Raw genomic sequence first — 23,598 nt, forward strand, 5'->3', positions numbered from 1 at the left:
CCACCACTAATGTACTACTACTGTATAAACTCGTATGTTGCAAAATACACTTACAAAAAACCAGTCTGAAGGGATGCTTTGAGGAGACTAAGTCTGCAATCCTAAACCCACTTACAGTACTTCCCGACCACAGTCTACTTGTGCGTCAACATGCACAGAATCCTGTTGCTACACTCAGTGGAAAGTAAGCATGGGCCGGCAGCCTTACTCCTCTCCTAACGCTGAGCACCTTTTCCACCGAGTAATCCCGAACCAGCTGGGTCTGCGCATCTGTTGCGGATCACCCAATCTCTGGAGCCACAACTGCTGCGTGCTCACTTAATTCCACCAAGGCGGAGAGGCCTGGCGCCCCAGCACCCACCCCATTTAGGACTGCGGCCTCCCTGGGCAAGGAGACGGTCTGCAAGACGAAAGTTACTTGATAGCGGGAAAGCAAACAGTCAGGAAGTAGAGGAAAACTTTCAAAGTGGTGGGAAGGTGGAAAACAACCAGCTCTCCGAGAAAAGAACCTAGTGCGCCTGGCCATGCATCTGACCCCTTAACGGGGCTGGGTGGGGGGAGAGCCTTTGAGAGCGACTGGCGAAGAGCAATGCCCTGCACGGCCTTCGCGGGGAGACAGCCCGGCCCTTCCCGTGTCGCAGGAGTGAGGCAAGCCGCCGCCTAGCTGCGCGCAGGAGGAGACGCCGAACAGGTGGCCAGAGGCAGCGGCTGGCGCGCCAGGAAGGGAGCGGGCGAGCAGCGAGCGAGCGAGCGAGCGAGGAGCGAGCATGCCTGCTTAGCGCTGGCGGCAGTGGCAGTGGCAGCGGCGGCGCCCCGCTCCTCCTCCCCCCGCAGCATGTGAACGGGCGCCCGCCCGGGCCTCCCCCTTCGCGCCGCCACGGGACTCCGCCGACTTGGTAGCTGCAGGCTCCGCCAGCCGCCCGCCCTCGGGCCGGGCTCCCGCTTGGCGCTGCTGGCCGGGCGCGGAAGCGGGGAAGCGCGAAGGGCCAGCCGAGCGGCGCTCGTCTCCCTCCGCGCTGCCGCCGATCGCGGGCTGCGCGTAGTAGCAGCAGCAGCAGCGGGCTCCGGGAAGCGGAGGGCCGAGGATCGGGGCCGGGAGCCGCGCTGGGCTGCAGGATGAAAGTCACCGTGTGCTTCGGCCGGACCCGGGTGGTCGTGCCCTGCGGGGACGGCCAGATGAAAGTTTTCAGTCTGATCGAGCAAGCGGTGACCAGGTACAGGAAGGCGATCGCCAAGGTGAGTGCGTGGGCGCGACGTGGGGGCCGAAGGGTGGGGTGGGGGAGCTGGGCGGCGGGGAGGGGGAGAGAACTTGGGCGAGGTGAGCAGGAAAGACGGGCTGGAGGCGAAGGAGCAGCAGCAGCTGGAGGAGGAGGGAGAGCGAGAGAGAGAGGGCGCCTGGGATCAATATGGCGCTTCCTGGAGAGGGGAGGGAGCTGGAAAGAGAGGCAAAAAGTGGAGGCTGGTGGGGAAGGGAGCCAGAGGAGCGAGGGGGGCTCCGTTCGGGACACCCCCAGCCCGGGGTTGGGAGCTTTATCAGCTGAGCTGGAGCTGGGATTCGGAAAGTCTCCCAAGGAAGCGTGGACGAGAGTTTTGGGAAGCAGGGATCGCTTCCTCTAGCTTTCCGTCGTCGTCCGCTGCCGCCTCCCCCTTCCCGCCCCGGGACAGTAAACTTTCAAGCGCCCCGAGCTCTTGTCCCTGTTACTGATCCAGAAGGAGGAGAGTGTGCGTGTGTGTGAGAGAGCGCGATTGGAAATGGGAAGTTTCCGAGTTTGGGGCTGGCTGAACATCATGGCTCCTTTTCCCCCCTTTTGTGCTTCTTCGCTGAGATTTGTGGTTCTTGCCTGTTGTTTTTTAAGTCCGGTGTGGCGAGATACACAGTTGCAAAAGAGAGTCGCGCGTGGCTTTTGGGGCCTGAACTCTTTGTTGCAGTTTTTGTGTGTTGGGGTGTGTGTGTTTGGAACCAGCAAGTGGTCGTCGTGGCTGTAGTTCGGCCTCTCCCCCCCCCCCCATTCCCACTTATAAAGACCCCCGCCCACCCCCTCCAATCGTGTAGTTCTTCCGAGGAGGATGGTGTTAGGGAGTGTTGTGTTGCATTCATCGCCTATGCACGCCGAGGGTTGCAAAGCACAGCTAGGCTGTTAGATGTCATTTAAGGCTGACATCTCTCCAGTTGCAATTGTTACACGGAGTTGTAGTTCGGCGTTGTTGTTCAACAGCGAGTTATATCCACAAAGGTTTGTGGGTGTCTAAAAACAACAACAACGCTGTGTTATTATTTTTGAAAGAAAAAAAAACCCCTTCTTTCATTCCTTCCTGCACCGTGTAAATTTCACCCCACCCCCTCTCTTCGTGAGCTGTGGTTACTGCAAAGACTTGAAATCCAGCCCCAGGCTTTCCAGCTAGTCCAGGCCGGAGAGAGAAAACCCTAAACATGAAATCATGGAGTTCTCATGCATAGGAACAGTAACTGAGTTCTGCTATTAAAAAATAAATAAACTCGGAGCTTTATTTTTCTTCCACCTCCTTTCAGCTCTCAAACACAGAATTGGTTAACTAAAGCAAAAATTAGATTTCTTTTTTTAAAAAAATTATTTTAAGTGAGTTCTATTTTCCTGTAAGATAAATAGCTGTGCCATGACTATAATTGTGCAGGTCACATTTTGCACAAATTACGGGCTGTACCCAACTAAGTGCTACGCAGAGTAAACCCACTGATATTAATGGGCATAGGTTAGTCACTTTCATTCATTTTGGTGGGCCTCCTTTGAATGTGGCTTAACATTGGATGCAGCCATCATATCTTCACCATGCTTCCTGAAACACTGTCAGCATGCAGAGTGTGTTTGCCTACTTTTGTATGGGGAAGGAGAGAGTGAGGCTGTAAGACACCCCAGGGACTGAAATCCCTCCTTTGCACAATTGCCTTTTTGGGTGGTGGGAAACATAAGCAACTGTTTAATTGTGGGTTCCATGAGGTGCTGAACAAAATTAGAATATGCCCAGAACTGTAACTGCACTGTTGTTCTGGAGCACACTGTCCACTGGAGTTCACATGTCCTCCTGCTGCATATAAAGCCTGCTTGGATTTTTACTGGATTTGCAGGACGCCTGGAAAATAAAAATAAATAATTATTATTACAGTATTCTGATGTAGTTTTGGCAGAATACATAGCTATCAGTAATGTTCAGCTCTTCTGCCTTATTGTAAGATACAATCCCTTTTCTAAAACGGAAAGAAAATACATTCTGTAATTCTGTAACTTTCCCTTTGACTGACAAGTTGATTGCAGGCTTTCATTCTAGAGATGTTTAGTTCTCATCTCTATCTTGCAGCTTGGGGAATTTTTTGGGGACTTTGTTTGGAATTGAGAGAGAGCATAGGTAATTACAGGAAGGGGTGTTTGGGTAAGCCATACAATCCTTTTCGGTTGATATTCCTACTTCCCAGTATATTTTAGAACTGTGCATTGAAAATAACAAAACACAGTAGACTCTTGATTCAAAGGAAGCTGGCAAATACCGTATTTTTCGCTCTATAACACGCACCCAACCATAACACGCACGTAGTTTTTAGAGGAGGAAAATCCGTAGGCATGCCACCTGTAGGCATTCCCTCCATAACACGCACAGACATTTCCCCTTACTTTCTAGGAGGAAAAAAGTGAGTGTTATGGTGCAAAAAATACGGTAAGTCTCGTGTGTTCACAATGCTACTTGTTCTGGGTGGGGGACCAAATCCATGGCAAAATCCAAATGACATAAGGAAATACAAACAAAAAAGGCCCCTGTTAGAAAAATAAGCAATCTATTTATTTTGGAAAACAAAATAGGACACCCCCTCCCAATTAAAGTATGTAAGCTCCTAAGAAGTGTTTTTATTCACAGCTTGAACCCCCATCCAAAGTGCAAGAAAATGCCTTGCTGTGAAGAGGAGAGCTGGCTTTTAGTGAGAGACAAGCCCAGCAGGTTGTGAGTCATATCAGAATGGCTGGTAGAGGCAGCAGCAGCAGCATGTTGCCTGCAAACCGCAGGACAGCGTGAAAAGAACGGTGCTGTTGCTTATATAGCACTGCCTTTGACATGCCCAGCACTTCTTAAAGCCAGATGAAAGGTGGTGCGTGATGGAGTTTTCATTTTGAAACGGGCAACTGGAGATGATTGCAGAGGCACCTTGGGAAGTAGGGTATCACACATATAACAGGCTGGAGGTTGCTGCTGTTTGCATGCTATGGATTTGCTCTAAGAAAACTTGCCTGAAATCGATTTTTATTGTATTTATATCTCACTTTTATTCCAAGGAGCTCAAAGTGGCATACCTGTTTCTCTCCCCTTCTCCATTTTATCCTAGCAACAACCCTGTGTGGTAGGCTAGACTGCAAGATAGTAACTCACCCAAGGTCACCCTTTGGGGTCCATGGCTGAGTGGGTATGTAAACTCTAGTCTCCGGATCCCAGGTCCTAGTCTGATGCTCTAATCACTACACCACACTGGCAAGAATGTGAATTAAGAATCTTGGACTGTTATTCATGTACCCTTTGACACCTCCCTTTCCTTCAAAAATAATAAAATTGGCTTGTTTGGGCATTGCAGCCAACCCCCCTTACTTTCGGCAAATGTGTTCATACTCTTGTTCTCAAGAAGTTATCTTCCTCTGTTATATCAGCCATTGATAACTTCTTGGAATACAAGGTCTTAACTCTAGCTGAATACAGTATCAGGTTATGCATGGTTGCACGTGGGTAAGGGAAAGAGATTAGAGAGGTGGCTCACGAGACTCCTTCAGTTGTGTGGTTAAAAGGTGGGAAACGATTCTCAAAGGGTTTTGACAAAGTTTCAAGTTTGCTTTTCGCTGTTTGCTCTCTGCTTCCCAAACAATTAACGTTTGGGATTGTTTCAACATTGCACCACAGCAAACTTGGATTTGCAACAAAGTGTTATTTGGAAGGACGCTCCAGACAATCTTGTTTTCCTAAGTGCAACAACAGCATGATATATAGTAATGGTACACAAACATCAACTTGTAGCATTCGTGCTTAGTGTATTTAGGGGCACACTTAAGATGTTTAAAAATCTAATGTAATGTATGAAGAGTTCCTTTGTTTTTGGAGAGAGATGCCTCTCACTCAGATATGCCAGCTCACAGTGTATGGGGTGTGTGTGAGGACTTTAAGGTTTTCAAACTCTCAAACCCCAGAGGTGGTTCAGACATGTCAGAGGGCTGTAGCATATGCTTTTCTGCACGACTGAATAATAATTTCATATGGCAATATTTTCATTCAGCAGAGATGCCAAGGCATCTCCAGAACTTTATTAAGTTGTACATTAAATGTGCATCCTCTCCCTCTCCCAGAGCATCACATTATAAAAGTACTTAACTGAATACCTAAATGTGCATTATGTGAAATGTTTTGCAGTCAGTGCTGCCATCCATAAGAAAATACTATGCTACTAATTTAAATGTTTGCTTATCCTATTTCTAATTTGCTCTTTACCCTATGGTTATAGAGCAGATTATAGCAATCAAATATACAGTACTGAATGCTTTATGGGAAAGGGTGGGGAATCTGTGGTCCTCCCAGATGTTTCAAGCCCACAACTCCCATCTTCCTTGACCATTGGCAGTGTTAGCTGGTGATGATGAAAGCTGGAGTTGAACAAGATGTAGAGGGTCAGCTCACAGGTTCCTCACTGCTGTTTTATGGCCTCACCCCATCTACAAAAAGCTTTATGGCATGGTTAAACTTGATTGGGAGAAATTGTACAAATAATTTCAAAACAGGATATGAAAATGAATGCCATATATTTAAATATTCAAATATACTGATAGATTGTCCTGCTGGTATTATTGGTCAAAATGTTTTGCATTTGAACAGTGAACCTTTGAAACACTCATTGTATTCTTTTTCTAGTCTTATGCAGGCAATTGGCATCTACTGAAAGTTTATTTGACGTATTTGAGTATGTTTTATGCATAGCAACTCCTGCCGGTGCCTGTGGGGTGTGTCTGTGTGTTTGTGCGCACGCATGCACGTGGGGGCGGTGGAGCGAAAATGAAATTCCTTAAAACAGCATGTCCCTCCTTTAAAACAATCTTGACGCCAATCTTAATAAAGCCTAACATTAGCCACAGCCATCCCTTGTTTCTCTTGCCCAGGGGTCGGCAAGGTTTACCTTGTCTGGGCTGGTTCACTCCAGCGGAGATCCCTCCATGGGCCGGATCACGCACCCGCATGAGCACCCACGCCTGCAATTTCTGGCGTCTGCGTCTGTGCAGATTTCCTGCACCATGGAAGCGAGTCCCCATGCTGCGCTGCACCGTGCTGCACTGCAGCGCACGGGGGCTCCCCGAGCAGGCAGCTCGGTTGGGGGGTGGCTCATGGGCCGGTTAAACGACCCCTGTGGGCCGCTTGTGGCCGATGGGCCTTAAGTTGCCAACCCCTGCTCTTGCCTTTGCCAGTCCTCGTCTTCCTCTGTACCAACTCTGAAATGTAGATTGTGTGCTCTTTGGGGCATGTACCTTCCCTTTCTTAAGTTAGTTTGTGACGTGTAACATACACTATGTAAATCATAGATGGGGAACCTTGATCATTCAGAAGTTGTTGGGCTTCATCATTCCTGACCACTGGCCAAGCTGGCTGGGGAGTGAAAGTAGTTGCAAGTCCAACAACTTCGGGGTGGGTGGGTGGGGGTGTGTCACGTAGGTTTCCCATCCCTCATATAAATATTCTGTTGGGCCATCCAATGCATGCTTACTTGAAAGTAAATTCAATTGTGCTTAGTGGAACTTACTCCAGGTAGACACGGTAGATTCCTATAAAACCTATAAAAATGGTTTTACTAGAGGAAAGAATTAACCCATAAAAGCTACCATCAATTTAGGCATGACCAGGTCTGAAAAGTGACTATATTATCCTATGCACATCTGCCTACTCACATTTAAGAGTCATAGATCTCAATGGAATTTACTCCCAAGTAAGTACCTATGTACAAGTATAGCCAAAGGCTTCAATCCTCCACACACTTGCCAGGAACTAAGCCCCATTGACCACAGTGAAGCTGACTTCCAATTAAACATGCACATGCTTGCACTATAGGGCTGCAGTTCTGTACATGCTTACCCGGGGCAAAGTCTCATGGAGCTCAATGTGACTTCTGAGTAGCAGACATGCATAGCATAGGGGTGTCCGAGAACTCATATGGAAACAGGAGCAGAAATTGGTGAAACTCACTCATTTGCTTCCATGTCTGGAAGGCAAATCAGTCAGGTGAAAACAATCGGTATTCACTTTTGTTTTTCAGGCTGTAAATTATAAGTAATTGATTGCTCCCCTTCCCATCTGCATCACATTTCCTCTGCACTGAAATTGCTGGCGTGAAATAATGTAATCAGTTATGTACTTTATTATTTAAAATTTTGCCCAGCGGACAAAGAGATGAATAACAGGGGGTTTTTTTTGAAAGCCAAAGTAACTGCAGTAGAATGGAAACAGTGCTGTATGTGACAAACATGGGTCAGAATTTGATGTTTTCTTGCACCCCTAGCCTAAGATTACCCTGTTGGATACCTCAGTGGCAGGATCAACTTTGTAGCTATGTAGAACTTTGTAGAATTGTTCTAGCTCTGCTTTTCCTTTTCTTAACATGCCGTCGTGGCAGTAGTCTGTCAGAGTCATATTATTTTGCAAATTAAAAAGCAAAAGATGAATTCTCGGGTGCTGATAATACCTTTTATAGGAAGCAGTGCTCAAAATTAAGTCAAGTATAATGCAAATGACATCTTTTGTTGTTGTTGGAATGGGATCATTATGCTAGGAAAATGAAAAGTTAATTACATGGCAAGAGACAGAACTTGCTATAAAAAGGAGACTTAAGAAAACACAGGACTAAATGCACCTTATTTTGTCTACTGTATTTTATAATAATGGGGAGATTGAATAATGTCCCATCCTTGCACTTTGGGCTGTGGAGACCCAAATACATGTAAGTGGAAATTTGTGCTTCTTGTTGAATGCAAAATAAGTCTGTAAGGTAGCGTTGGGAACCTTTCATTCCCCAGATGTTGCTGGCTTGCACATTGCAGCAATCCAGTTGTGCCAGCACATGGGCAGCTGTGGCCAAGTTATCCCAAGGTTGACAACTGTTTAAAGTCATAATACTTTAAACCAGTTCTGGGTAACCAAATGCAGCCCTCCAGTCTTCTCTTTCTGGTCCCCTGGACTTAAATGCCCTCCCAAGCCATGCCACCACTAGCCTTGCTGTGCACCAAAACTATGTTTTTGCCTGGGTGGAATGTATCCTTGAACTCCAATAATGCTTCTTGCTTGCTTGTATGGGTTGCGTGATTGTGAAGAAACTAGCCTACTGTCTAAAGACCAAATTCACGGTAGTTGCTCTGATGTAGCACCCAGAAGGTTGCCAAGATGGGAATGTGGCTCTTGGGCCATGTTGCCCCACCTCTGCAATTATATGCACAAAACACAGGACGTTAAAATTTATTTAAAAGCAACAACAGCAGAGCTCACAAGCAACAATGACCTTAGAAGGCAAAAGCCTGGCAGAATAAAATTGTTTATAACTAGCTAGGTGAAAGACAGTCAGGGAGGCTCCTATCCTTGACAGATTCACTCGGAAGTAAGTCCTGTCTATGAAATTTGCTGTAAATGGCAGCTTTAGGGGAAATAGCAGCTTTGTGCAGAGTAATTTTCAGAAGAGAAAATGGCATGGGACGAAAGGGTTAAAAACCTCACGAGGCCATCAATCTGATCCAGATTGCTCCTCCCCCTGCAGTTGTGAGTTTAAAAAAGAAAAAGAGGATCCCTGTTTAGGGAAGCTTTTAATGTTTGGTGCATTACTTATTTTAATATTTTGTTGGAAGCTGCCCAGAGTGGCTGGGGAGGCCCTGCCAGATAGGCAGGGTATAAATAACAAATTATTATTATTATTGATATTGTTATTATTGGATTTGAATTGGACAGCCGTGGCTAGAGGGAGCCCAGCATAAAATAAAAATGCATTAGAGAGAGACAAGAGTCCGTGTATTTCAGTAACAAATAAGCAACAGGTAGGGAAGTATTCCAAAGAGTAGTTCTATAACCCTCTTGTTGCAGAAAGTGTATCATGGCATAAGCTTGCTGGGGGGGGGGTGTGGATGGATAAAAAAGGGGGCTTCCTCTTTTAGGGCTCTTGTGAAAGGCTGTATCTCAGTATACCTGCCTGTCGGAGGCCCCACATTCAATCCCTAGGCTGAGAGAGACGCATGTCTAAAACCCTTGAAAGCTTCTGCCAGTCAGAGTAGACAGTATTGAGCTGGATGGACACTTTCCTATGTTCCAATGATCTGAAGAGATGCCACTTTCCCCCAACTTGAGTTGATGTCCAAAAGTATCCCACCCGCCTGTTTTTGTTGTTGCAGCAGCCAACTTCCTATGCTGCTACCACATTTCAAGAGTGGTAACCTTTTGGTGGAATGCTGGAAAATGACTGGCTGGCTATTCATGCAGTATGAAATATATGAATAACTTTAGTGGAGGATCAGCAGAGATGGAATGCATTTGGCAGTTGCTCTTCTACTGGATAGGATTATAGTGGCGGTTTTGGTGAGTTCCAAATATTTGCCGAGAGTACTCATCACGGCTTCTCCTGGACACCCGTATCTGTTTGTTGACTGGCAGGCTTGGAGTTGCAGCTATTTTGTACCCTTCTTCCTTGCACTTAAACTGCAAAAATGAACAAGGTTTCATTTTTGAAGTACTGGAGAGGGAAGCCTGCATTTCAAAGCTCTGTAGTGCCCCTGTAGATACTAGCAATTCATTTCCTACTTTGAAGGCTTATATCCTATATGATAGTAGCAAACACAGTTTGAGTGCCACTTCTTACATAGCCAGTCGCAAGGTGGAAGTTTCAGCAGGCTTCAGAAGCCCCAAGTTTTGCAGAAGTTGCTCCCCCATCTCCCCTCCCCAAAACAGGCTGATGACAACTGAGCACAGGACCAGCATAAGGCATTCTGACACCTGAGGTGAACCACAAAATGACACTTCCCCTCCAGGGAAGAAGGGGTGAGTGAGGATCAACATCAGGAACAAGCAGAGAACAATAAACATCCACCTTGGGATCTGCTGCCCATGTAGATCCTGCTGCCTGAGGCAGTTGCCTCACCTTGCCTAATGCGTGGATTCTTGAGGGTTGTGTCCATAGGATGCTCTTTGCTCCAACAGATTGGCTTCCAAAAATGGAGGGGGCAGGGAAGTTGTTGTTGTTGTTTTTTAAAAAGGCAAATCTACCTTTCTCTTGCTGCCCCCATAGTATTCAAAACAGGTCCTCCAACCCTTTGGACCAGATCTGAAGAAGGTTGCAAGGGAATGGGGGAACTGGAAAAAATTGCTTTCTCCTCTTCCATTCATGGAAACCTCTCCTGGATTGAAGAACCTTCCATGAGCAGGAAGCTGCAACTGGTTGAAACCCATAGCTTTAGGTCCCAGTGTCAAGTATTTATTCCTGAAGGGATTACTCAGTTTTGTTTATAGTTGTATGTGCTAATTGTAGAAGTAGTATGCCACAGCCCCTCTGACAGCAGTTTGGCACCCACCAGGTTTTTTTTTAATGTAAATGATACTTTTAATTGGGTGTGGGCACATTATTCAAATTAGCATTTTGCTGTCAAGCTCTTGGTAAGTACTGGGAGTAGGCCTCTGTGGCTGAATCGCCTTGCATAAGAGAGTGCTTTGAAATATTTAGTTATTCTTTGTTTTCCAAAGCCACCCTTCCTCCTTCTGGAGCCCACCAGCCCTAACAATAACAATAAAATACGAACACATAAAAATGTTTAAAATATCCATAACATCTCCATAAAATTTATCAGCAATCAAAACATGAGGCAGGAAGCAATAAAACTGTTAAATTCCAGCATAACTATGTTCCAAATACCTGGTATAGGAAAAACATACATTTTGAATCTACACCAGAATGTTATCAGGGGATGACTTGTCACTCCATGGTGGAGCATCTGCTTTGCATGTGCAAAGTCCCAGGTTCAACCCCAGATATCTCCAGTTAGATTTGTAAGAGACCTCTGCCTTGAACCCTGGAGAGGTGCTAACAGTAAGTGTAAACAGTAGTGAGCTAGATGAACCAAAATGACTTAACTTGGCATAAGGCTCCCATCAGTATGGAGGGCACTGGGTTTCATTAAGGATGGACTTCCACAATAGGGTGGCCACCACTGAAAATGCCCTGTTTCAGTCTAACACTTCATGCGCCATGCTAATCAATGGCACAATGAACTGCTCCACCCCCAGGTATATAAACTTCATCTTTATTTTGTTTCTACTATTACAGCTAAAAAGAAGTGACTTGATAAAACCACCTTTCATTTGCTTTTGTTCATGAAGCTTTTGCCATCTTGTGGGAGGCTTTTGTGTGTTGGCACATCTGTTAGTGGTTTTGTATATTGTCCTTCACAGCAGAAAGCCTGTGAATTCCATCTTTGTTGATTCAGTGTGCAGTTCTTTTTCTTGCGTAACTGGTTTTCAGTTCTGTGGGAAACAAGTGTTTGAATTATACCTGTTAGAAAACTCTGAGAGCAAAATTGTACAGCCTTCAGTCTTTTGGCTCCTGATCAGTCCTCTAGGCTCTAGCTCCCAGTTAACCCCAGGCTTGGGGGCTTGATCTGGCCCCCAGGCACTTTTTCTGACCCTCCCCCCGACTGCCCCTCCTGATTTTGACAATGATGGCAAAAAGGGGGGGAAAAGAATAAATTGGACAGTGCACTGGATTGGGTGGAGAGGTTTAAATCTTGCCCAACCAAGCACCCTGATGGAAATGCAAAGCACCTTTCCTTCTTGATCACCTGCATTGGATCAGTTGAGGTGGGCTGTTGTTGACTTGTACACGTGTGCAGAGAGTATGTGGTGGCCACATCTGCTGCTTGTGTGCAGTTCCCAGAAGGGTGGTCAACGTTGAATGTGATCCTTGGGCCAAGAAAGGATAACTACCCCCTACTTATAGCTTAATGACTGCTATGAAAAGGGAGAATATCCTGGGAGAAACATTGAGTTGGATCTCAGTTTTTCAGAGCAGTCCTAAGTACATCTATTTAGAAGTAGTACATCCTATTGAATCCAATGGGGCTAATTCACAGGTGAGTGGAGTTAGGATTGCAGTCTCAGCTGTGCTTGGAAGTTATTTCAGTGGGTCTGCTATATGCATGTCTTGAATCTGGATCCAATCCATTGACACTCTCTAAGCTGAATATGGTCTTGATATGTGCCAGGGGCTATTTGACCTAAAATGTGAAGGTATAGAGGGTCCCTCATAATTTGGGGAGCACGGGAGGCTGCATCAGAAAGGGTTTTTGTTGTTGTTATAGTTGCAAAAATTGCCTCCCCTGTTCTTATATTAGCACAGGTGTACAGAACCTTTAGCCCACCATATGTTGTTGAACTACAACTCCCATTGGTTATGCTTCCAAGGACCAATGGAAGCTGTAGTTCGGCAACACCCAGAGAGCCAAAGATTCCCCACTCCTGCATTAGTGGATGTCTCTACTGGTTCCTGCACTACTCTGTAAGAGGAATGACAGGCTTGGATTTCCCCATAATCTTTAATTTCTGGTGGGTGTAGGTGTAGGGGGGTGAATGGGTCACTGGGCTAGGAGCCATCCATTTGGCTTCTTTTACAAACTGTCTTAATTTTATTTGGCAAAATATTTTTAGCAGTTGTGGATTTATGGAATAGTAGCTCCAATTGTTGTTTTTGAATAATGTGTTCCAGATGTGTTCCAAGATAAAAGGAGATGTTTGAACTAACTTGTTTGGGTTTTTTCAGTTTAAATAACATAAAATTCTAAATAGCCCATTGTTTATACCTACAAGGCTATATTTTTCTCCTTATTTTTAAAGGCTGTGTGAGATAGTTAAAATAAAATACAGCTATCAACTGCAAATATGTTTGCTTTTACTCAAAAGTAGCAAAAAAAGCTTACCTTAGCACATTTACACTGCAGAATGTCTACTTCTTGGCCAAAGTGTGTGCCTGTGTGTGTGGCAAACTATGCATTGTAAATAAACGAAGGTTTGGTTTTGGGTTAAGAATTGATATGTAAATAGACTTGACATACTCATGTAAATACACAAGAAAATGTATGTTTCTGAAGGGGGCGAAAGTAACACAGATTATCCCTCTGGTGGTGTTAGCATAGTATAATAAATTTTGATAGCCAAAGAGAGAGAGAGAGAGGTTTCCTTTGAAATTTCCAGTTCTCCTCTCCCAACTCTCATTGCCCTGAATTTTAGCCTTTTTTGCATTGTCCTCATTTTTATGAGAACTGGAAATATCCTTAGCACTGAGAATTCAGTGCTAAAGGACCATCCAAGGAACTGTGCCCCTATTTCTGTGGAGTTGGGAGGAATGTTAATCTGAACCTGTGTTAGAAATTCAGATAGGTTTATTTGCCAAATGCTCCTTAAACCCAGGTTATGGGCACCACAATGGCTTGTCTAGATGCCAGTGAGTGTGTGATGTGGTCAGGAAATGGGCATGTTTGCCCCACCTGCAGCTGCTATGTCAGGGTTCCCAGTTGTCTGGAGAGGCCCTTTGGACATAAGGGCATAAGGAGAGCCCAGCTGAATCAGGTCAGAGGCCCCTCTATTACAGCATCTTGTGGGGAGCCAGACGCCAAGGCAAGCCCACAAGCTGAACTGGGGTCCTACGCAGTCCTTCCCACTTGTGATTCAGAGCAGCTGTATTTGGAGGCATGGTGCCCCGTCAGAGCACAGACATAATGGCTAGTAGACACTGACAGCCCTATCCTTCATGCAGCTCTGCTTCTCATTCTCCCTGTGGTTTTTGATCGACCACAGTATCCTCCTGGAACAGCTCTGCGGGATGGGTACTGGGGACACTGTATCATTGGTTCCTAGAGGGTGACATTCAGACGCTAGCATTGGGAGACTGTGTTTCAGCTCCATGGTACAATCTTGTCCCCAGTGCTTTTTAACATCTATATGCAGGGTGTGTCCATAAATGTAAGTTTGTGGGAAGCTGGGGTGTTTTGTAGTGTACCCAGCACTATATTTTGTCGTGTACCCAGCTGCCCTCTGTGTGCATATACAGTGGCACCTCGGTTTAAGAACAGTCCTGTTTACAAATGATTCGGTTTATGAACTCTGCAAAACCAGAAGTAGTGTCCTGGTTTGCGAACTTTACCTTGGTCTAAGAACAGAATCCAAACAATGGAAGGTCACCAGTGGTGGGAGGCCTCATTAGGGAAAGCACTCCTTGGTTTAATAATGGTTTTGGTTTAAGAACAGACTTCCGGAACGGATTAAGTTTGTAAACCGAGGTATCACTGTATCTTGTTATGCAGGGCTTTTGTGTGTGTAAATAGCCAAGCAACTTAATCATAAACACATTATGCCATTAACACATTCCTACAAAATTATATATTTATTAATATTAATGAATGACATGTGTTTTATATGAATTAGTGGTGTAATGCATTTGGGTTTCAAATGCATTGTAAGTTGCTTGGAAGCCTTGGGGCAGGTGTGGGGAACCTTTGGCCTTCCAGATGTTGCTGAACAACAACTTATGTCAGTCCCAGTAAACATGGCCAACGATGTTGATGGGAATTGTAGTCCAGCAACTGCTTGAAGGCCAGGCATAAGCAAACTCGGCCCTCCAGATGTTTTGGGACTGCAACTCCCATCATCACTAGCTAACAGGACCAGTGGTCAGGGATGATGGGAATTGTGGTCTATAAACATCTGGAGGACTGAGTTTGCCTATGCCTGTTGAAGGCCAAAGGTTCCCCACACCTGCCTTAGAATAATGTTGGCGATGATGATGATGATGATGATGATGATGATGAAGAAGAAGAAGAAGAAGAAGAAGAAGAAGAAGAAGAAGAAGATATAAAAAGGGAGGGAAGGGGACAGAAGGCTTGGGAGGGTGGACCCCCTTCTAACACAGAAAAAGCTAATGTGAAGCCTTCCTGATGTTGCTGAACTACAGCTCTCATCATTCCTGGCCACTGACCATTTTGGCTGATGCTGATGAGAATTGTAGTCTAACAACAGGGTATCCTGTTGGCTTACTCTGCTCCAACAATACCCTTGCTAATCTACAAATAAATGCCATAATACACTTGTTCACATTTAAGATGCCACAAGATGCTGTGTTTTCTTTTGCAATAGACTAACAGCTCTCCCTCTGGGAGACAAAGGTTTCTGCTCCCCTTTAATAGATGGGTAGGAGAGGGAATTTCAGCAAGTGCAGATTTGTATCATACCTGCAGGATTAAGACAGGGCAAAATTCCCCTGCAATGCAACTGTTAAAATTCTGTCCACAGTTTCATCTGGCTGCCCTAGTGGTGGGTAATGGGGAGAAATAAATTGAGATGCTGAAGGAGTTGTGGGGCAGGTGGCTCTGCAGGGCTGGATAAAAGGAGACATGATTTGTTTCATTGCTATGAATAAGCACTTTCTACCCTACTCAGTGTGTCTATCTGCCTGTCTCTTTTCCTTGTTCTAAAAACCAGGATCAAAGCAGGGAGACCATAACAATAAGCCCTTAAAACACATAGTAGGTGGGAGAAAGACTGATTGGGGAAGAAAGGTAAGGAGCTGAAGGGGAAATAGTTAAAGGTGATGCATCCACCCTAATAAAAAGAGATAAGGGTGACATTTTTGAGAGACCTGGTTAACGTTTTACAAAGTGAATGGGGGAAACACTGCAGGACAAATAACTGGGAAGAGGAGTTTGAATAAAACGATTGGAAAGTAGAGAGACATTATTCAAGGATAGGGTCACCATATCTACTGGAAAATTCTGGTAATGTCCGGCGGTGGGAGCTTAATTGGTGTCCAGGAGGAAATTTCAATTTAATAGTAAATGTCTGCGCTGTGAGGTCGCTTTCTTGTTGCTGTGCAGAGATGATTTTGCATGTATGTAAGAGATGCGGGTGGCGCTGTGGTGTAAACGGAGCCTTGGGCTTGCCAATCGGAAGGTTGGCGGTTTGAATCCCCGTGATGGGGTGAGCTCCTATTGCTTGGTCCCAGCTCCTGCCCACCTAGCAGTTCGAAAGCATGTCAAAGTGCCAGTAGATAAATAGGTGCGGGAAGGTAAACGGCGTTTCTGTGCGCTGCTCTGGTTTTGCCAGAAGCGGCTTAGTCATGCTGGCCATATGACCTGGAAAAACTGTCTGTGGACAAACATCGGCTCCCTTGGCCAGTAAAGCGAGATGAGCGCCGCAACCCCAGAGTCATTCGCGACTGGACTTAACTGCCATGGGTCCTTTACCTAAGTCAACCTTGCCCTTTAATTCAGCAACAAGCCTAATGTGGGTTGTTGGGTTAATGTACCTAAAAATGATTGTGTTATGGTTTAGTGTAGGTTCATGTAGATAAGACACACTTTTTTTATTTCTGACTCTAATCTGTGCATTTCAATTGTGTGTTGAATTGCATGGCCATCCTGAGTCACTGTATTGATATAGTAATGAAACACATGTGGACTGAGTCACTGTATTGATATAGTAATGAAACACATGTGGACTCTGTGGATCCACTGACAATAGCTTTCCTGCCAAGGATATTCAGGCCTTTTCATATGTTAGTGGTGCACAATCATATGATTCAAAAACAGCTGCTATTTCTCCCATTTGTGGAGTGTTATAATAACCCCCCCAAGGTTCTTATAAAACCATACAGAATACACTTTGCGCTTTCCTTTTTCTCCTGGTATATGTATATCTTGCGTATGGATATGTTTATTGGATGGTAGTTTAATTCCCCACCCCAAATCTCTTCATTCAGCACCACTATATTCATTTCCAGTATTCAAATCAATATGCTCCATGTTCAGTTTTAAAAATTGTCTCTCAGAAAAGAAAGTGTGCTTTAATACAGAGGATTCTTATAAGTTGAGCACAATCCTATAGATGGGGAGTGGGGAACATTTGGTCCTGCAGATGTTCCTGAACTTCAGTTCGCATCAGACCCAGCAGGTATGACCAATGGTCAGGGATGATGGGAATTGTAATTCAGCAACATCTGGAGGGCCAAAGATTCCCCACATCTGTTGTAGGTGGATTCAAAGTCCCATTGAATTCAGAAGCCCTAGCACAGGCCCTCCAGATGTTTTGGGACTACAATTCTCATCATCCCTGACCACTGGTCCTGTTAGCTAGGGATGATGGGAGTTGTAGTCCCAAAACATCTGGAGGGCCGAGTTTGGGGATGCCTGCTCTAGCACTTAGGCAGCTGGATATAGGATTGAAACCCTTGTATGAACAAAAACTTGGCCACACTACTAAACAGAAAGCGCCATATCTATTGTGACTGCATTAAATTATGCAAGTATCATCACTTTCCTCAAATCTGAAAATTTTGCCTGAACAATATCTAGGTAAAAGGTAAAGGTACCCCTGCCCGTACGGGCCAGTCTTGCCAGACTCTAGGGTTGTGCGCTCATCTCACTCTATAGGCCGGGAGCCAGCGCTGTCCGCAGACACTTCCGGGTCACGTGGCCAGCGTGACAAGCTGCATCTGGCGAGCCAGCGCAGCACACGGAACGCCGTTTACCTTCCCGCTGGTAAGCGGTCCCTATTTATCTACTTGCACCCGGGGGTGCTTTCGAACTGCTAGGTTGGCAGGCGCTGGGACCGAACGACGGGAGCGCACCCCGCCGCGGGGATTCGAACCGCCGACCTTTTGATCGGCAAGTCCTAGGCGCTGAGGCTTTAACCCACAGCGCCACCTGCGTCCCGAACAATATCTACACCTATGAAATTTCCAGTATAAGAATGGCTCATGTGAGGGGTTTTTTGGTTTCTCAGTTCTGTTCAGCATACATATCTATTCAGCATTTGAAAAAAACTTTAACATAGAACCATGTTTCCCTGTTTAGCTGTTAATATCAATTTACACTTACATGCCTCGGGCATTACTTCTCTTTGTTATTGACATTTTCCTGTTTTCAAATACACATGCCTTCTCGATATCAGTCATATGAACCTCCTCAACACACCTCTAAATCTGTTGTCCTTCTCTGGCTTCATTGTCTGTGTGAAAGTGTGGAATTTACATCCCCACCTAATTTTGTGTATTTTAGACTACACCCCCCAAGCCCATAAGTTTCTATTTCTTGACAACTTTGACATCCTTTTTTAGACTGTTATTATTTTTTGGTGTTTTAACCGGAAGTGTATTTTAAGTTGTTGCCAGCCTCCATCACTGTCTTTGCCCTCTGTTTCCTGCTCCATTTCGTTGGTTACAATCCCAATCTTGCTTATACTTTTTTTGGATTGTGTGAGGTTAAAACTCGTAATAATGATAAACCATAGTTTACTGTTGCATAGCTAGTTGGGGCTGATGGGACTTGTAGAGCACCAGTATGGTGAAGGCTGGTACAGAAAATAGTAAGCTTAGAGGGGCCAATAGTCTGACTTGTCTAAGGCAGCTTCCTATGTACTTGTTACAATTGTGGAGGTCTTTTGCTGTGCTTATTCAGTTCAGTAGTTTGACTTATCTCAGTCTTATTTAGGAGACCATCCTAGTGGGTTGTGCCTTCAGACTTAAAATAATATGTAAGTGACTTTACAAAGCAAAACAGTTTTACCTATGTAGATCTCTTTGAAAAATCCATATAAACAGATGTTATGATGTCATGACACAATGCTAAGTGTTACCACATGCTGCAGAAAGAAAGGATCAGTTTGGCAAATGAGTGCTGCTTTTGAGGACAGCATCGTGCTTTCTGTAGCATGTACTTCTTCCCGTAGTTTTTTAGAGAAGTGCTGTGATATTGTCTGTTTATCATTGTCAAGCCGCACGAAACCTGTAGAGAAAGAAAAAACACATTGTTGAAGGCTTAGAGAAAAAAGAAGCACAAAAGATTTGATACTTTCCTTCCATTAAGCTACGCTTGAAATTTCTGAGACTCTGAACAAAGTAAATAATTTGAGCAGTTCCCTTTTTATTTTCTCTTTCCAATAATGAAAATGCAGAATGGAGCAAAGCAGGATTCATTTAATGAAAAACAAAATGTCTCTGGGAAAAAAAATCAGACCAAAAGTCCATCTACTCCAGCTTTTCATGTCCAATAATGACCAGCCAGATGTTTCTGAGCTTTCACAAATAGGATGTGAAAGTGTTTGGTGTTTTTCTTTTTGATTTTACCTGGTATCTGGTCTTCTGAGGTACACTTTCTTTGGAAGTTCATTTAACTAGGCTCTACATACTGTTGCTGTTCACTGTGATGAAGAGTGGCCTCTAGATGAAGGAGCTGAGCAGTGGTATTTTATGTGTCACATTACCCATCTGATACAAAGTACCATCACCTCCCCTCCCCTTACTTCCCATTGTCATTTTGTGCTGACATTCATGGCACTTTTATCAACATATGTGCACTTACTCATATTTTTACCAAAACGAAAACAAAAAACACCACCGGAGCCGAGCCAATTAATTAAATACTGACAAAGAAGAATTTCAACACTTGATCACAGAGCGGGTGTTAAGCCTCGTGACACAATAAGTGTACTGAGCATTTCTAGTGCAAACAACTTCATGTGCTAGAGAAATACATGTTTTTGCTTGTTCAACACATTTTATTATTTATTTTTTTAAAAATATATTTTTATTGAACAATTTTAGCAAACAAAGTATCAATCAACATAACCATTTACATGGTACTTTAAAGGCGAGCAAGTTTATTAGGACATAAGCAATCATGAATATGATAGAGATAAAGGCACTGGTGCATAGAGGGGCACTCTCTATGTTATGAAGTTATTATTACTTCACAGAAACTTTTTCTGCCAGGATGCAGCCGCTTGCTTGTATGAACAAAGGTTCCAGAAAGCGATCTCTTGGGTCTCTATATGAGGTGCAGGCTATCAGTTAATGAGTGATATTTTCACCTGAAGTTGACCAAAAATGCAAAGTCTGTTTTCATACGGGACCTTGTTGCAGCAGCCACCCAAGACTCATCATTTGGAAACACAGCTCAATAAAGGCAAACTGGTGAGGGTTTGGTCAATAACTAGCTCCAAAATGCTCAGTTCTCAGGAGTGGGATGCCAAGGAGGGGGGGGAATTGTGTTTCTAATTACCGTAGTTTCAAGTCCCTTCTGTATTCCATCCAGAAGAGTCAATCACTTAGTTGACGCTTACTCAAGGACAATGTGGAGCTCAGTTCTGGAGAATAATAATAGCATATTGAGAGTCTGCTTTCCAGAGTTGGTTATCACCCTGTTCTGTACAGAACAGCACAGGAAAACACTCAGGTGGGTTATTAATTAATTTATTAATTAAATTTGTATACTGCTCTTCATCCCAAGATCCCAGGACAGAGAAATGCAAAACGAGAAGTAGCAGTTCTTTTAATATACTTTAACTGAACACAGTATGCTCTTGCTTTAATTGTTGGCCAAGATAAAGGTGAAAAGACCAGTTAATGGTCACTTCACTGGAGACCCATTAGACATGTGACTGCATGTGCAAAGCTTTTTGTGCTGCCTGGGGAGAAGAAAAATGAATTGGACCAATTTTTCAAAGCTGTTGTCCTGCAGTTTCTTGGAGCCCTAATTAAATATTGTTTGTATGGATTGTGCAGACTGTGAGTGAGTTCCCACCCCCCGTTGAAATAAAGTTCTTTATATGGATGGTAATACAAAGAGTCTGGTCATATCAACTTGAACCAGAGGGAGAGAAAAACATCTCTGTATGGAGATGCTCATTGATAAACTGGACTGTGTAGCCTAATTTTCAGTCTCGCTGGTGCTCTGTTGCATCCCACTTTGTGTGCAGATTTGTTTTCTTAAGAATGCATGAAGAGTCTGCATGTCAATTGTATACATTTTGTGTGTGCTTTTTATGAAAAATGAATACTTACCAATGCATCCATTGGTTGCATACTTGTGCTCCAGTCTACAAGCATAGGATTGCACTGGTTTACTGTTAAAGGTGGACCTAATGAATTCATTCTCCATCTCTATAGAAAACACGCGGAATCTGCAAGCTGCACATTCCTAGTCTTGTGCTACTGCAGGAGGAGGGACAGGAAAGGCTGGCCAGTTGCAGAATGAAGTACCATTTTCACTGCTGTCTCCAGGGCGAAAGTTAGACTGGTGGAGATCTATAGCTGTGGTGCTTGTAGTTTCAGGCTGGCTAGTTCTTAACAGCTTGCCCAGAAGTGGGAAATTCCATGATACCATACCTGATCTGAATTGAACTATGTGTTATTGCAGTTGCTTTTCTTTTTTAATATGACAGGAGTAGCCAGGGTATTGCCCTCTATGTTGGATATTGTCAGATGATAACTCATTATCCCTGGCCATTGGCCATGCTAGCTATGGCTATTTGGAGTTGGGAGTCCAATAAGATCCGGAGGGCACCATGTTTGCTACCCCTGTAATACAACCATGGACTTGTCTGCCTTTCATTTATTATCCCAGCCAGGATAAGCCTTGTTCCAGTTACTGTAAAATGTTTGGAAATGCAACACTGTGAGCTTTTGAAACACAGCACCAAAAATACTGTTGCTTGCCATTTTAAGTTTCCCACTGAAGCCTTTTCTCCGAACCTGTTGCCCTGATGGATGCAGTGAAGCTGCTTGCTTTAGTGTTTGGAAAAGGCAACACAAGTGGCCTTTGCAAGCAGAAAAATCTGGTAAATACCCTTCAGCAACATGATAGTCATTGTCTGTGTTGTGTCTCCTTTGTCATCTTAAGAAGCCTTCTTAAGGCTACTTTGCATTCAAGATGATTTTCTGTGCTTTGGGGAAAGGCTTTGTGTATAGTAAATTAAGGAAGGATATGCAGTTGGAAGCAAGGCTTGTAGTGATCAAAGGGTCTGGTTCACTACTATATTTTGGAATTTCTTATAATGCTTTTCCTTTGATATCATTTCAAGGCTCATTTTTGGAGCTGGTACCCACAACTCTTGGCCATTAATCATTGAACAAGCATATAAGATTGTGCATGGTGTGGAGAAAGTGTATAAAGAAAGGCTTCTATTTCTCTCTCCCATAATGCTAATACTCAGGGCATCCAGTGAAGCTGAATGTTGGAAGATTCAAGGTGGACAAAAGAAAGTAGCTTTTCACACAACACATAGGTAAACACTCCCACAAGATATCATGATATCATGATGGCCACCAACATGGAAGGCTTTAAAAGAGCATTGGACAATTTTGTGAAGGATAAGACTTAGTATAGCTACCAGGCACAGAGCCTATGTTCTACCTCCATTGTCAGAAGCAGTAAGCCTCTGAATACCAGTTGCTTGGAGACACGGGGGGGGGGGGGGGAGAGTGGTAGTGTGCTCAGGTTGTACTTTCAGGCTTCCCATGGGCATCTGGTTGGTCATTGTGTGAATCACATGCTGGACTAGGTGGGCCTTTGATCTGATCCAGCAAGGCCTTTCTTTATGTACATTCAACCATCTAGGGACTCATTACTCATGCAGTGTTGCATCTTTGCTTCCCACCAATGCCCTATTCTGTCCCCCACACCGTTTATTGGGAAACACCACGGGTTGTATCTCTTAATCTGGAAAGATATTTTCACCCTATAATGGTTGAGTCCCCTCACCCATGATCCAGTTTTTCAAAGAGTTATCTCTACTTCAATTTGTTTCTCACTTTGACAGGCTGCTGCACTCCAGTTTGCTTCAGCTCTTATCACTCTGGTTTTCTTTTCCTTCCCCAGTTTCTGCCTCCCAAGTAAATAAGACCTAAATGAAAATTATCTCATTTGAAAGTTAAGCTCGTTCAAGAATGCTGTTCCTGCTTTCCTTTTGTTCTGCGGCCTCCTTTTATTTCCTTTTTCCATTGTGCTTTAAGTGTGCATTCTTAATCTTAAATGGTTTCACAGGTAATCTCAGTAGATTTTGTCAAAAGTCCCCATTGGCTTGAAGAGGACAGACTGAGGGCTAGGACACATTACATGGTTGCTGCATTGCAGCAGCTCTCAATTACTTTCCTGTGCCAGCAGTCTCTACACAAGAGGCTAGTAACAGTTCTGCACCCAAACCATGTGACACACCAAACCATGAGCTGCCTATCAGCCAAGGCTCTAGCTGTCTACTAGAAATGGGGATGCCAAGTTCCTGGCAGGCTATGTTACATGCATACATTTGTCTTGGTGGACCACCTGTGAAGTAGGTAGGTTAGGCTGAGACAGCATGACTGACTCAAGGTCACCCAGTAAACTTCATGGCTGAGTCGGGATTTGAATCCTAGTCTCCCAGGTCATGGACCAACACTCTAACCACTACACCACGCTGACACTGTTCTCCTAAATATGACTTTGATGAAACGTTGCACACATCTCTGCAATTAATTGTTAACAATACATGCACCATATTCTTTTGCCTATTAGTCTTCCTTAAAAAAAGAAAATAGCTGCGTATGTCTGACACAAGAAAAAAATATGTACCTTTGTTAAATATATTATTTTGGACATTTAGGCATCATCCCACTAAATCTCACAACCAACTCTACTATCAATTTTCTGCCCACCTGCTTGATTATTTTAAGATAATTGTATGCCACCATGTTGAATAAAAAATTGTCCATGGTGGCTTCAAAATTAAAAT

At 44.2% G+C, this 23,598-nt stretch overlaps 1 protein-coding gene across 6 annotated transcripts in view; it reads left to right on the plus strand.

Annotated features, from left to right (window-relative positions):
- Nucleotides 1-467: 467 nt before the first annotated feature.
- PARD3 (par-3 family cell polarity regulator) overlaps nucleotides 468-23,598 on the plus strand; it is a 547,141-nt gene continuing 524,010 nt past the window's right edge. For 2 of the 6 annotated variants that reach the window (XM_028749991.2, XM_077936773.1), the window contains exon 1: nucleotides 473-1,236. In XM_028749991.2, the coding sequence (XP_028605824.2) occupies nucleotides 1,117-1,236 (120 nt within the window). In that variant the 5' untranslated portion in view covers nucleotides 473-1,116. Of the gene's footprint in view, nucleotides 1,237-23,598 lie in introns of all 6 variants that reach the window. The other 4 variants (XM_077936774.1, XM_028749990.2, XM_028749987.2 and 1 more) reach the window with 4 other exon arrangements.

Source organism: Podarcis muralis, chromosome 12 (genome assembly GCF_964188315.1).
Source record: "Podarcis muralis chromosome 12, rPodMur119.hap1.1, whole genome shotgun sequence".
NCBI lineage: Eukaryota > Metazoa > Chordata > Lepidosauria > Squamata > Lacertidae > Podarcis > Podarcis muralis.